Source organism: Rhinatrema bivittatum, chromosome 8 (assembly GCF_901001135.1).
Source record: "Rhinatrema bivittatum chromosome 8, aRhiBiv1.1, whole genome shotgun sequence".
NCBI lineage: Eukaryota > Metazoa > Chordata > Amphibia > Gymnophiona > Rhinatrematidae > Rhinatrema > Rhinatrema bivittatum.
The window spans coordinates 223,355,228-223,371,326 of record NC_042622.1 but is presented as its reverse complement, the minus strand read 5'-3'; the positions used below and the strand labels follow the sequence as shown (position 1 = coordinate 223,371,326).

The window sequence follows — 16,099 nt, the reverse complement described above, 5'->3', positions numbered from 1 at the left end:
AATAGCCAGGAAATGGGAGCGTGGTCAGACCTCGTGATTGGTTCTATATCTGTTTGGAGCGTCTCCCCCACCAAATCGTTTGAAATGAAAAAGTAGTCGATTCAGGTATAGGAAGTGTGTGGGTGTGAATAGAAGGTATAATTCCTACTATGAGGGAAATGAAGCCGCCAAATGTCCACCAGATGTCTGTTAACCAGAAAACGTTTCATAGCCCTTCTAGCCCTACTGACCCCTTAGAAGCCCGAGCAGACGTGTCAACTTCAGGTGAGAGGGCCACATTAAAATCTCCCGTTATAACAATATGTTTCCCGGAAAGTGGGCTAGCTGCTGAGTCAACTCTCCTAGGGTTTCAACTTGCATTGATGGACGACAGTAGATGTTCAACAGCACCAGTTGCCGATTATGTATAGTGGCACTCAGGATAAGAAAACGTCCCTGGGGGGTCACAATAACTGTCATGAACTTGTACCACCAGATTATGCGCAAAGAGGATTCTCACCCCACTGTATCTCCAGTGTACCGTAGCAGGGGCAAAAAATTGTAACGGGTAACACCAAGAGGCCATTAAACGCTCATCCCTACGGCGCAGGTGGGTTTCTTGCACAAAAGCTATTGTTGCTGAGAGTCTGGTGAGCTCTTTAATAAGCAATTGGCACTTGAATGGGGAGAGTTCAGACCCTTAACATTTAACGAAATACACTGCAGATCAACCATTAGGATAGCAATAACCTACTCCCACATAGCACTTAAATGTAGGTATAGTGCTGAGTTCCCTCTCTCTACTTCTCCCGTGGTGTCCCCACTCTTGTGGTGTCCTTAATGCTATATCGGGCCCACTACTGAACAGAGGACGAGTGGTCCATGTTGCCATTCCCCCCCCATCCCCCCTGACTCCCTCCCGTCCCCACCCATCCTACCCCTCCACCCCCCACCTCTCCCCGGCTTGTCAATCCGCCCACCCTGACGGTGGACCCCTAACAAAGGAGGAAAGCCCGACTGCCTCCCATGCAGCCCGTCTAGTCGCACCCACCAGCACTGTTTGTATCCAAGTAGTCTATTTTCCCGGACTGGGCGCGGTGGATCCCCCCCTCCCCCCCAACTTTCTATCACAGAACTTATTAAACTTATATAACGTATGGCAATTTAAAAGTTAAAAGGAATGTTGGTATGAAACAACCGCTGGACCTGTAGGCCCAAATGTGTCCCAAGTTCTTTCTAGCCCTTCAGCAGGCTACTATGTCTGTTTGTTTACCAAGTCACAGAGAGTATGCGGCAAATGCATTTGCGCTCCTCTATCGGTCATTCGGGGCTGCAGTGTTCAAGATGGCCCTCCCAAATCAGCACTTTCCAATCCTGCAATATTTGTGAGGCATCGGCCGCCTTTCCCCACTCTCTGTCACTGTGACTGACTGGGAGCAGTAGCTTTCACCGGCGGTTTATCCATACTGGAGACGTCGATAACTGCGGCCTGTAAAATCGGGAAAGCCTCCCCCAAGGACTTGACTTGCGACGTGACACCGTGTAAAGTGAAGGCCAGGCCCCAAGGAAAGACCCAGCGGTACCGGATGCCTCCCTCCTGAGAATCGTAGTTAACGGCTGTACCTCTCTCCGACCACGCAGGGTAGCCGGGGCCAGGTCACTGTAGAGTAGCAGCTTGTGTCCTTCCCAACTGAAGGGGGACATCCGCCGAGCGCAGCACAGCAGGTCTTCTTTGATGAGGTAACTGTGGAGGCACGCTATTATATCTTTCGGTGCGTTTCGAGGGGTGGTTCCCCAGGGCCCGATGGGCCCTCTCCACTACCACACTGTTGCGCCGCGGTGTCCATCCCCAGCTCCGAATCCGACGCCAGGATCGCCATGCAGATTTTGCTCGTGACTTCCATCGCGTTTGTGAATTCGAAAAGCTCTGGTAAGCCTCGAATCCTGATATTTGATCTCCGGGATCGATTCTCGAGATCCTCTATCTTGAAAAGCATTCCGTCCTGTTTGCGCTATAAGTCAGCGACTTCGGTGGAGATCGCCGCGACTTTCAGTACCTGGCCCTCCACGATCCCCTCTGCATCTTCCACTCGGCGGCCTAAGTCTCACATTTCCTTGTGGAGACTTTCCATATTTGCATTGACGTCCTCTTTCAAGGAGCGGATATCGCTTTTTATTTCAGCAACCAGTTGTCGAAGTCATTTTGGTAAGAGAGTTTAGGTTTGCATATTTGGTGTGGGCCGATCTGATTGATCCCCCCTCCATGCACCCGGCCTGATCCCTTCCCAAGGCTGTGAATTGGGATCCGGCGGCATCAAAGGAAAACTGAGCCAGATCAACCGGTTTTTTTTTGCTGGCCATGTTGATATCAGCATTGGGCTTCAGATGCTGTGATTTTCAGAGGAAATAGCTATGGTATAGGGAGGAAAATGCTTAAAAGTTGCCGCGTGGGAGGCAGAGAAACAGGGCTAGACGTCCATGTTGTCTGATGACGTCATTTCCTCCATCCACGATTATTTAAGGGTCCCCAACCCCTGCTCATTCTCCTCTAAAACCAGGAGGAATGGTCCTACTAGGACCTGCCAACCTCCTGGGAGGGAATTCCTTCAAAAACTATCTTCTTTTTCTTTATTTTAATAGGTACAGAACTGCAGATTTTGCACCTCCTCCATCTGCTGGAGACAGAGAAATACTGAGGAACTGCAGGTGCCACCCAGGGTTATGTAGCAGTGTCTGCAAAACTCTGTCTCCACCTGCTGGAAGGAAGGCAAAACTCAGGAGTCTGGATTGATCTGGGTATGTACAGGGAAAGCACTATTAGACATGCAAAAGAGAGAGTCCCTGCTGTACTATGCACAAGACATCCCTCTGCTTCAGCTGGGAGTATGCACCCATAACAGGCAGTGTCCTCACCTTGGAACTCTGCTGTGAAGACTTCTTCTTGTCCCCTGTCTCCTCTCTCTGGCGGGAAGGCTGGAGGGCTGTGGGGGCCACAGAGCCTTCTGCATCTCGCTTCTTGTCATTGCATCTCAAAATATCCTGCAAAAATCAAAGAAACAGGGGCAGCTGAAGCCAAAGGCAAGGGCCTGTCAGAACTGTGAAGGCCCTGTGTGAATGGGGGGGGGAGAGGGGTAGAGAGAGGAGAGGAGAGGAGGTAATTGGGGAGAAGAATGGGTAAATGTGAATCGGTTATTTACTCTTTCGGATAATAAAAGGACTCCATGAAGTTAGCAAGTAACTCATTTAAAACAAATCAGAGAAAATTATTTTTCACTCAATGCATAATTAAGCTCTGGAATTCATTGCCAGAGGATGTGGTTAAGGCAGCTAGGGTAACTGGGTTTAAAAAAAGGTTTGGATAAGTTCCTGGAGCAAAAGTCCATAAACTGCTATTAATCAATAAGCATTAGTAGCGTGGGATCTATTCATTTAATGCTTGGGTATTTGCTAGGTACTTGTGACTTGGTTGGCCACTGTTGGACTCAGGATACTGGGCTTAATGGGCCTTCAGTATGACCCAGTATGGCATCTTATGTTCTCCCCTCACCATCTCCCAGATGGAAGGAAGGAGGTGAATGGTAGGACTCTGAGCAATTGGGCGAGATTTTGAGATCTGCTGCAGGAAATTTTGCCTTTTTTTGGTTGCGGGTTTTTGGGCTATTTTTTTGGGTGTGTGTGGTTTTTTGGGCTTCTTTGCTCTGTCACCCGGAACAAAGGCCGGAAGGGGAGCAGAGTGGGCGGGGCATGCAACCTTAAAGCTGCAGGCACAAGTTTGGTCACAAAACATCTTATTTCCTTGGGGTGTTGCCTTATAAAATTGTGGGATAGTCTCTATGGATGATTTATCCAAGATAGTAAGCTAATTTGGCTTATCCATTGCCTATGCTGTTTGGTAGTTTTTATAGCTACGTAGTATGGGGTTGAATCAAGCTATTTACACAGTCATGTATCACCCACTGAGAAGGTTTGATCCAGACCCTTATATATTTGCATTTTAGTTCAAACAATTTTTATTGGTGAAGAAACACAAAACATATCTTGGGGTGCAGGGTTCTTTATGCACCCCAAGTAGGAACATATAATTGTAACATTACAAATAATAAACTCTATACCCCACATCCCCAACATTATTATACTTAATACAATACTGTACCAATGTGCAAACAAATAAACCATATTCATAAAACAATAAATGATCAGTCATTCAGAACCAGATTCCTGGATTGGTGTAGTAGCGCTTAAATATAACACTCCCATATAGACAAAATTTTCTGCCTATGTTCGGGCGAAATACGTCATGCCATGTTGTCCATCTGCATCATACAATGTAAATGATTCCGCCAAAGCCAAAACAAAGGAATTTTGAGGCCCCTCCAAAAAAGAAGAATTCATTTTTTCCCCAACAGCACATGCTTTCTTAATGAACAAACTAGGGCCAGAAACTCGAACTAGTAAAGGGGGAATGCAGTCAAATAGTATTACCTTCAGAGATAGAGGGACACAGATTCCCAAAAGTTCCCCAATAAAATCCACTAAACGACCCTCCAATGGTTTGATAAAAGGGTGTGCCCAAAAGGAATGTGACAATGTACCCAAAGCTGTGAAACATCTCTCACATGTAGCGGAGGACGATAGTTTAGATTGGAGCGCAAGTTGACGAGACACATATCCTCTCCGAAGGAATTTATACTGTATTTCCTGGTAGTGCGAATTGGTGGAAATATCCGACATGTTTAAAACAAGACTGGAGAATAGATCGGGCAATCATAAAAACTAAAAGGTAACTTAATATGGGTGGAATTGCACGTGCCTCTCAACACTACGAAAATCACAAGTGAAATAAATGAGAGTCTATTTTTAATTTTCCAAAATGTCACATCAATAAACAAATATCTACCCTTCACACTTCACATTCATACATTAAAAACATCCCATCATCACAAAAAATAAAAAACATTTGTCCTATACATCATAGCATCAAGAACAGAAATCAGATAAATACAAAAAAACGCAAACAATACAAAAATACCGCATGTAAATTATTACATAACAAAGATTAATATGTCATTTACAATGCTGCTATTTGTACATCAGTGTTGAAAAACCAACCCTAATCTTTCGTGTTTATCATCATGTGAACCATATCCTTGCACGCTTATTGCAAAGTAAACCAAGAAAAGATGGTACTATCCAAACATGACATATAATTTCACAATCCTATACTATATCTATGGTCCATATAAATACGTATGTACCTTGTTTATTGCTAGGGACATGACAAAGTAACCTAATTCTTCACAAAGTATCATCTATCTCATGCAATGTATGAATACACTCCATATTATCTGGAATCTAAAACTAATATTTTTTAATGGTCAAAATATCACCATAATCCAGAGCTTTCCAAACTGTGTGTCGCGACACGTTAGTGTGTCACCTGCAGTGTGCAGGTGTGTCGCGCAAGCCCCATCAACTCCAATGTGAGTTTGGCTTTTTTTTCTAGCAATTCACTTTTTTTGTTTTCAGTTCGTGGGTTGCTTATTATTGGGCGATTTTTGCTGTCAATCGCATTTTTTTTGGGCTTGGTGGGTGGGACTTGAGCCCAGCTGTCCCTGTCATTGGCTGCTGATGAGGCCTGGCCACGAGGAGTACTGACTGCAAGCATCTGGTGATCATGGAAGGTGTTATGCACCACGGCAGGCTTGAACCCTGAAGGAAGTGAAGCACTTAACTGGCAACAATCAAAAAGAAGAGGTACATGAGTGTGAGGGCCAGACATGTGCTTTGGGGGGGAGAGAGATGAGCGTGTGGGGGACAGACATGTGCTGGGGGGGAGAGATGAGTATGTGGGGGACAGACATGTGCTGGGGGGAGTAGAGAGGAGCGTGTGGGGGACAGACATGTGCTTGGGGGGGGAGAGATGAGCGTGTGGGGGACAGACATGTGCTTGGGGGGGGGAGAGATGAGCGTGTGGGGGACAGACATGTGCTTGGGGGGGGAGAGAGATGAGCGTGTGGGGGACAGACGTGTTTGGGGGGGGGGGAGATGAGCGTGTGGGGGACAGACATGTGCTTGGGGGGGGAGAGATGAGCGTGTGGGGGACCGACATGTGCTTGGGGGGGGAGAGATGAGCGTGTGGGGGACAGACATGTGCTTTCGGGGGAGAGATGAGCGTGTGGGGGACAGACATGTGCTTTCGGGGGGGTGAGATGAGCGTGTGGGGGCAGACATGTGCTTGGGGGGGGTGAGATGAGCGTGTGGGGGACAGACATGTGCTTGGGGGGGGGAGATGAGCGTGTGGGGAACAGACATGTGCTTGGGGGGGGAGAGATGAGCGTGTGGGGAACAGACATGTGCTTGGGGAGGGGGGGAGATGAGCGTGTGGGGGACAGACATGTGCTTGGGGGGGGAGATGAGCGTGTGGGGGACAGACATGTGCTTGGGGGGGGGAGAGATGAGTGCGTGGGGGACAGACATGTGCTTGGGGGGGAGAGATGAGCGTGTGGGGAACAGACATGTGCTTGGGGAGGGGGGGAGATGAGCGTGTGGGGGACAGTCATGTGCTTGGGGGGGAGAGATGAGAGTGTGGGGGACAGTCATGTGCTTGGGGGGGAGAGATGAGAGTGTGGGGGACAGACATGTGCTTGGGGGGGGGGAGATGAGCGTGTGGGGGACAGACATGTGCTTGGGAGGGGGAGAGATGAGTGTGTGGGGAACAGACATGTGCTTGGGGGGGGAGAGATGAGTGTGTGGGGGACAGACATGTACTTGGGGGGGAGAGATGAGTGCGTGGGGGACAGACATGTTCTTGGGGGAGAGAGATGAGTGTGTGGGGACAGGCAATTTATTATTATTACTCAAATTATAACAATAAACATTAATCTTGGAATATTATATATATAAATAAATAAATATATTTTTTAATATAAATGTAAGGTTTTCATGAGGTAGGTTGTGTCGTGAAACATTTTATTTATGCATATATTTAAGGAACCGAATTGTCGAAATACGTTTTGTTCGTTTAACCTTTAACCTTCAGTTTGCTAGTAGACTGAATTACTGTGTCGTGAAATTATGTTTGTCTAAAAAGTGTGCCACCAACATGAAAAGTTTGGAAAGCTCTGCCATAATCTCTAAACGAGAACAAAACCACTGATGCTCCAAAACGTCTCCTTCAACGTGCTGGATACGGGCCACCAAATTCCATTCACAATTCCTACTAATGAATAAATATCTTCCGCAGATGACTGGATAGCTTTTTCATATCATTTTCCATGCATGAATACCCTACAAGGGGCCCTCGTTTCACCATCGCGGCTTCATCAGGGGGAATAACAATTCTACAAGAAACATATTGGAAATGGTACATAAATATCTTATATCCCTTTAACGATGTTTTAAACAAACAAAAATAAAAAAAAAACAAAAAACAAAAATTGAAGGTGACGTTTTGGAGCATCAGTGATTGGGGACATGTGATCATCAGTGATTGGGGATATGTGGTTTTGTTCTCGTTTAGAGATTATGGTGATATTTTGACCATTGAGAAATATGAGTTTTAGATTCCAGATTCATACATTGCATGAGATAGATGATACTTTGTGAAGAATTATGTTACTTTATGTCATGTCCCTAGCAATAAACAAGGTCATACGTATTTATATGGTCCATAGATATAGTATAGGATTGTGAAATTATATGTCATGCTCGGAAAGTACCATCTTTTCTTGGTTTACTTTACAATAAGCGTGCAAGGATATGGTTCACATGATAATAAACACGAAAGATTAGGGTTAGTTTTTCAACACTAATGTACAAATAGCAGCATTGTAAATGACATATTAATCTTTGTTATGTAATAATTTACATGCAGTATTTTTGTATTGTTTGCGTTTTTTGTATTTATCTGATTTCTATTCTTGATGCTATGATGTATAGGACCAAATGTTTTATTTTTTGTGATGATGGGATGTTTTTAATGTATGAATGGGAATGAATGTGAAGTGTGAAGGGTAGTTATGTTTATTATTGATGTGACATTTTGGAAAATAAAAATAGACTCATTTATTTCACTTGCAATCATAAAATCATCATCGCTGTTCCAACGCTCCGCCAAAAATGGGCAAGTGTCCACTCTAGTACATTTAAGAGCCTCATATTAATGAAAGGGAGCTGGTTGTGCAGATTCTGATGGGAGGGGATCTGACATACAGTAATTGTACATAAAGCCCTGAAAAGTGAATATTTTACCCTCTTCATCTAGTACGTGACCCAATTGAATGATATTTGCATTTTATAAATATTTTGGCGGTGACTTGCCAAAATACTCATCAGTGAGATTTAAAGATGTGCCAGGAGTTTTGTTGGGAATATGAAAAATGTGCATTGATATACAAACTGCATTTCTTTTAGCTATGAAAAGTATTATTGTCTTGTAATATATAATATGGATTGGCATTTTTATGTGATTTCAAAAGTGTCCCATAAAAATAAATACTCTGCACTCTTTACTTAATCAGAAGTTATGCAATTGGGGTACTTCTGTAAAATACAGTTTTAATGGGGTCTGTACAGCAGCTTTACGTAAGGTAGCTGTGTATATAGGATACATTGCAACACCACTGAACAACTATATTTTCAGACAGAAACACTTTTTTCCCCCCACAGAACATACATTAATTAGGACTTTCTAAATGTCAAAGGACCTGCTTGAATAAGAGGGTCTTCAAGGCTTGCTCTAGCATTTTTGGATCAGAAATAGTGCGTAGCACGAGAGGCGTGCCAACAAGGGGGGGGAGGGAACATTGAGAAGATTTTGGCCTTGATGAGCGGAGAGTGGGAGCCGCGGGGCGGGGGTATTTTTAACACAGATAGGATCCTTGGTGATTTGATATTGTTTAATTAGCTGTGGATTGTGATGGCCAGTTTGGAATGGATGCACCTACACAGCTTCTCTTCCAGCTTTGAATAGCAAAGATTTCTGTTTGCTGGCCTTCCCAAACAGCAATTCACCTTGGCATCATTTCTGGCCTCAAAATGGATGAATGGACCCCATGGTGAACTTCTGAATTATGTTAAAGGGTAACTACCCTCAAAATGATTTATTCCTTCTGAAGTGCCCCAAAATATCTGAAACAGTCTCTTGCAAATTCTTAAGACCTTCCATATTTTAGCCAAGTGCAGAATAGCCAGTTTAAAGACTCTTTTGCACACTTCTTGTCAAAGTAGCAGCTTGTTCTATGCCATTTTATTGACATTTTGATGCAGGCTTGGGACACTTTTTCTCTGGCAGTTTTATGAGATGGGAGCTCAAGCAACAGGTAAAAGAAAATGGAGCTTTAAAAATAAAATCAGCAAAATTGTTGATGCTGCTATTGCAAACAAAGGGAAGGGAGGGTTATAGTTTATTTTGGTTGATTTATATGGGAGATGGCAAGGTAATAAGAATTTGTTTAAAAAAAAAAAAAAACAAAACCAACAAACAAACAAACTTGAGCTGGCTGGCTAAGTTTAGGCAAATTTTCAGCCACCACTTTGCCAACCACACTGTGGCCGAACACTTGTCCAAGCAAACATAGCCATCTAAAATCTAACTGGCTAAGATGAGTGGTCAGGGGCTTTTGAAAACAGACCCCTATGTTATTCTACTTAATTATTTATTTATTTATTTAGGGGTTTTTATATACCGATTTTCTTGATACAGATCAAATCAACTCGGTTTACATAGAACGATAGTACATTAACAATAACTAGTCCCACTTTGCAGCCTGATCAGGCACAGATGGTGCTAGGGCTCTCTCCTAACCCGCGACCGCAACAGATACATAACAGATGTTATGGCAACACCGAACATGGCAACCTAGATTTAGGCTTTTCTAGCCTTATTTTTAAACTGTTTTATATTCATAGTTATTTTTGTCAATTTGCATGCAACGCAAGACTTTGTGAAGAATCTAGCATAATGTTTTGGGGGGTTTTTTTGCATTTATTTTTTAGTTTTAGGCTAGGTATTGTGATCGGTTGGGCTATAAAACTTTTTCGCATCTGGCAACACTGATCACCAGTGAAGGCATCAGTTACCTGGAAGGACTGCACCGCCTTCTCATATGACTTTATGAGAGCTGCATCATCCCACTCATCAATGTCTTCACTCTAGGAAGGAAGAACACATTTTATAGGGGTAACAACTCCTTTAATAAAAAAGAAAAGTCCTCTTCCTAGCAGGCTCAAAGTCAGCATGACAGATTCACCCTGCACCTTCCAGCTGAACAAATCTCAAAGCACTTTATTACGCCAGGGCTAGAAGCTTTGCTTGACAGTGCTGTTTAGATTTAGTGCCAGTACCTGGCCTCTCTCTTGTCATTAACACTCTATACTTTCAAACCACTGATGTCTGAATATAGCAGATGCCAGAGAGCAAAATTACTCACTTTGCATTACTGCTCCTACTGCTTGTGTGTGTGGTCTGTCTTTCCAGCCAGTGCCCTGCTTCCCTGGGGTGGGGGTGGGGATTGGGAATAGATCAGTCTTCCACAGCCAGCCTCGAGGATAACTTGGATCTGAGTCTTGCACAGCCCGGAGAGGCGGGGGAGGAAATGTCAGATCAGAATCTTGTATAGTCAGCGAGAAGGGGTACAGGGGGACAAGGCAGACAAGAGCATAGTCTTGCACAGTCAATCTGGATGGTAGCTTGGATCTGAGTCTTGTACAGTTGGGGGGGGGGGCGGGGGTTAGATTACAATCCTGTATAGCTAGCGAGGGGAGAAAGGATGTTCGGAACAAAAGCTTGGCCCTGGGATACCCCTGCAAGCACCATCAGCCTGGGGGCTAACCTCCCAGCCAAGAACCCTCCAACTCCTGTCCTGAGAGAAGCAAGAGAAGGCTTCTATATAAAATATTTACCTGTAGGATTACAGCTGCACACCGGGGACAGTACAGAGCTAAGCAGTTGCAAGACGTCCGGAGACAGCACCCTCAGATCTTTTCACGATACCCCACCCCCAAAAATTCAAAACAAAGCAGCGCTAGAGAGCTGCAGGGGATGATTGATTCAGCACTACGTCCTAAGTGGCGGATATCTCTCCTGTTTGCTGCCAGCTCCAGGCGATATCAACCTCACCCCAGCCAATACAAAAAGAACAACATGCAAAGTTGATTGGGGAAAGCCCCAAGATCCAGGCGGGGAAGGTCTGGCCACTGGCAGCTCTGCAGCAACCCTGGACCCGGGCCACACTGCCGCGTCTGGGCCCCACGGCTAGTGGAAGGAGCCTTACCTGGGAGCTCTCCTTCTGGTACACCACCTCCCCATCACACGCCGCCATCGCCACCACTTTAAAAGCCCATGGCCAAAGCAAACAGGAGGAAAGCAACCCCCAGCCCGGCCTGTGTGCCACGGCCCAGCCCAGCATGTGGCGAGCTGTCGCCGGGGCATGCCGGGAAACGTAGTCTCCCGGCGGCCGGAGATCGGCGCGCCGCTATCGTGCAGAGAACTACAAGTTCCAGTGCTCTGCTGTCACGGAGCCTGCGCCGGAGAAAGAGGGCGCCTCGGCAAAAACGCCTAACGACGCCTGCAGCTAGGAGGTCAAACTGCAGGAATACAGGGGACGGGCTGCTGCTTTGACGCAGGAATTAGGGGGATAATGGTTAGGGCTGTTTCCATACTTTTTCATTGCTGGCTGGAATCCATCAGAGAGGTGAAGCTTGCCTTATAAATCTGTTAAGTTTTCTTTGAAAGAGTTTATAAACAAGTAGATAAAGGTGAGAGGGTTAATATAGTGTTATCTGGATTTTCAGGAGTGTGATGCAGTTTCTCCCATGAGAGAGGTATCAGGAAATGAAAAAGTCATGAGATACAAGGCAGTATCTATTGTAAATTGGTAACTAGCTAAAATATAAGAAACAGAGTAGGACTGAACTGTTATTTCTCTCAATGGAGAAAGATCGTGACGTATACCCGGGATCTGTACTGGGCCTGGTGCGTTTTAATATATTTATAAATGATCTGGGAAAGGGAGTGAAGAGTGAGGTGATCCGATCTGCAGATGATGTAAAATTACTTAAAGCTGTTAGCTCACAAGCCGATTTTGAGAAATTGCAAGACTGGGAGACTGGGCATCTAAATGACAGATTCAATTTAATGTGGACATGGGCAAAGTAATGCACATAAGGAAACAAGCCAAATTATAGATACGCAATGCTGGGTTCCATATTAGGCATTATCACCCTGGAAAAAGAGCTTGGAATCATTGTGGTCAATACTTTGAATCCTCAGCCTAGTGTGCAGTGGCAGTCAAAAAAGCAAATAGAATGTAAGGTATTATTAGCAAAGGAATGGAAAATAAAATGGAAGACACATCATACCTTTGTATCGATCCATACTGCAACTGCACCTTGAGTACTGTGTGCAGTTCTGGTTACCCCCATCTCAAAAAAGATATAGCAGAACTAGAAAAGGGACATAGAAGGTTGAACAAAATTATAAAGGGGATGGTACGGCTCCCCCATGAGGAAAGGCTAACAGATTAGGGCACATACAGGGTCATTCTTTATTCTGCGATAGGCCATTATTGCACACGATAAGGCCCCACCACACATGATAACAGCTGCATCGTGGCGATGCTATGCAAATTAGGGAAAGAGGAGGAGTGTGGGTGGGGTTATGGCCCGGCAGCGCTGCCGGCGATAATGTTTTCCACATTATCGCCAGCAGCACCACAGGAAACATCACCTTTTCCCGTGGTACTATGGGGCCAATAGTGTGCAGCTCAACCACCCAAACTGTATATATTGTTTCTCTGGGGTACATTCTAATAACATTTGTTGTATACATTGTATCAATCTAGTAATGGTTGTGGTTTTCAGTCATATAAATTGAATAATTACATGAATGCTAATGATGTGCTCCCTCTTGTAAGAGACATTTTTGATTAAGAGGTATTTTTTTGTAAGAATGGAGAATGGATGGTGAAAAGATTGTGCGTAGAATGTTTTATGTTGAATATTTTAAATTGTGTGAAATTTTCTATAGTTTGGTTGGTTGAGGGTTTATGGATTATAAATATCCCTTTGAAATTGTAAGAACTCTTCAGTATATATGATTAAATGAAAAAAATAAAACATAAAATGTAAAAAATAGAGTGAAGATATGCAATCAAAGCATTTTGTAATATTTGGATAGATCAAATTCCCTTCGATTTTTTGTCTTGGAAATGTCCATAAACCATTATTAGCCATACAGACTTGGGAAAGTCACTGCTTATCCTTGGTTATGAGTAAGAAAGATTGGACCTATTCCAAGTATCAGCTACTTGTGACCTGGATTGCCCACTATTGGAGACAGGATTCTGGGCATGATGGATCTTTGGTTTGACCTAGTATGGCATTTTTTATGTTCAAAATCCCATGCAGCCCATAATATGCTAGAATTACAAGTACTAGAATGCACTGGATAAGGATGAACTGGGAGGAGGAAATCAGCACCAGTTGCTTTGATATCTAATTATTATTTCGGTCTTATTTTCCATCACATAAAAAGGCTAATATATTTGCTTTTTAAAGTCCAATTATCATCTTCTCCAGCATTCTAGTAAGCATTCCTTCATCTGCCCTCTCTGACAAGTGGAGTTCATTGCATTTTTTTTTTTTTTTTAACAGGACTGGAGAAAAGAGGGGAGGGGAGTGAAGAGCTTGTCCAAGGCTGACTCATTCTTCTCATAATTACAAACACCATGGAAAGGTTTTCTCTTTCCTTTGCTGAGGACTGTTTAGTCATAACCTGACCCAGAAGCAGAAGACCTACTCATGTTCCTGCTTCTCTCACTCATGGCACCCACAGATCTGGCAGAGATGCCAAGAATAGAGCTGGCTGGGGTTGGGGAATTCCAGACACAGAAGGGAGGGGACGAAGAAACCATTCATGGGTCTATACACAGATCTTACTGCAGCAAGGATGGCCAACAGCTTCATTTTCTATAGATAGGTTGATGCTTTTCAGGCACTGGAATCCCCTGCTCCTATTAGGGAATCAGAATTACAAATGCATATATCCACACTTAAAAACCCGCGACTAGATCTGTCGGCCAAAAATGGAAGCCAGCTGGCAATCCTAATAGCCAATGATGTGTCTTCCTTCCTCCACACACTCTGCTCCATCAACAAAAGAAAACCACCCTGTCTCTTACAAGAACTGCATTGCAGAGTCACTTTCAGCCCATAGAGACCTGTCAGTGCTGTGATGCTTCCTAAACTTTAATGGAAACTTTTTCTAAAATGTATCTACACTGCAGTTTGCAACAAGCATGAGAATGACTGCATGATAGTCTCCTGCCTCACTTAGAAAATAATTCGTAATTTGCCCTGAGCATGATTGTTGGGAGAGAAATAAATATACATTAATTAATAAACAAAACTTCAACATTTTCTCCCACTATTTTCTTGCTCAGACCGGTGTTGTTTCCTTGCAGCTCAGATGCCTAAAATCTATCCCATGACTAGTTATTATATAGAAGCAAAATAAAGTGGTCATTCATTTTACTTCAGGAACTGTGATTGGTCAGTGCTGGATCTATCACAAAATACCTAAACTACAATCCAGGGCTTCAGATTATGAAGGGCTTCTAATTACAAAAACATGTATTTATTATTTATTTATGGACATCTGATATTCCACCTTTTCCCAAAGCTGGTCTCAAGGCAGAGTACAATAAATTGAAGTAAACAAAGGTATTAAAAACAGCTTACGATCAAATCAGAATTTGCAATGAATGTAGTACTGGGATCCAGCATACTTCAAGTTTAACATCTTTTTGTTTTGGTAATGCTGTGGAGCCTCCGCCTCGGGGGAGGTGCTACTAAACTGTGCAGCTCAGTTCCCATGAAAACACTGAAATAGACTGCAAGCCATTCCTGGAACCTCTGATGTCAGAGCAATCTCTCTGAAGTCACATGGAAACCATTTTCACCATGAGACAGATGTATTCATTCAATAAAAAAAAGGGCTCATCTATAGCTTGTTTGTCAACTTTTATTTAAACATAATCAAGTAAGGGGGATCCAAGATGGTGCTGGAGATGTAGAACCCTGGAACCTGGGATACCTCATCAGGAATAATTTTCTCCTCTGGCCTTTTTTCTTCTATGAAAATGGCGAAGAAGAAGAAGTGTCCATGTGCTTCTACAAACCTCATACCCAATGTCACAATCTTTGATGCAGAAGCTTTTGATCCCAGATGTTCCAGCTGCTTTGGTGGGGCAGATGCCTCTTATTGCTGGAGATGGGGAGGGAGCCACTCTCTAGCCAGAGGCTGAATTTTCTCTCAGCCCCAGCCAGTATGACTCCCTCACTTACTGAAGCGGTCAGTGGCACTCGGAGCACGTTCTCAAGATTCCTGTGGATTACATCCCTCGTTTGCATAAAGCATTTTATCTTCCATCAAAGAAGTGAACTGAAAATGCTGATAATGTGGGAGCAATTATGGACAGCCTGGAGTTAACCATTTTTCCTGAGAATTCTCAAGAAGAGGAGACTAGACGTGCTACCTCATTAATAGCTTCCATTTCTGAAGCAGATAAGAATTCCGTTATGAAGTTTTCTTTAAAGCTAAAGATAGTTTATGGGTCACAAAATATGACTTTTTCCTGATTTTTGTTTTCAGACGCAATCTAGGCCTAAGGAATTTTCACATAGGTGCCAGGAGGTTTTGGCTGTAAGCAGAACATTTTTTTTTCTTTGGTTTCCTTGTAAATGTTTGTTGAAGTTCAAAAATAGGTGTTATGGGTTTGGGGTTTTTTGTACCCTAAACCAGTGCTCGAGACACACCTAGCCAATCCGGTTTTCAGGATCTCCACCATGAATATGCATGAGATAGATTTTCATGCACTGCCTCCATTGTATACAAATCTCATGCATATTCATGGTGGAGATCCTGAAAACCAGACCAGCTAGGGGTGTCCCAAAGATTGGGTTGAGAACCCCTGCCCTAAACAACTTAGAACTTTCATTGAAGCTGAGGTTACTGTATAAGACAAGTACTGTTTATTAGTATTTGACTTCCAAGATTAACTGAAGACTATCTCACTATATGGATGTTTGTTTTCCCATCCTAGTCTGGATCAATGCTTGT

General features: G+C 43.7%; 1 protein-coding gene across 7 annotated transcripts in view; it reads right to left on the bottom strand.

Annotated features, from left to right (window-relative positions):
* LOC115097706 (survival motor neuron protein 1-like) overlaps window positions 1-11,431 on the bottom strand; it is a 43,959-nt gene extending 32,528 nt beyond the window's left edge. For 4 of the 7 annotated variants that reach the window (XM_029613677.1, XM_029613678.1, XM_029613680.1 and 1 more), the window contains exons 1-3: window positions 11,253-11,427; window positions 10,060-10,131; window positions 2,893-3,018 (exon numbers count right to left, since the gene is read on the bottom strand). In XM_029613677.1, the coding sequence (XP_029469537.1) occupies window positions 2,893-3,018; window positions 10,060-10,131; window positions 11,253-11,387 (333 nt within the window). In that variant the 5' untranslated portion in view covers window positions 11,388-11,427. Of the gene's footprint in view, window positions 1-2,892; window positions 3,019-10,059; window positions 10,132-11,252 lie in introns of all 7 variants that reach the window. The other 3 variants (XM_029613683.1, XM_029613679.1, XM_029613681.1) reach the window with 3 other exon arrangements.
* Window positions 11,432-16,099: the final 4,668 nt, after the last annotated feature.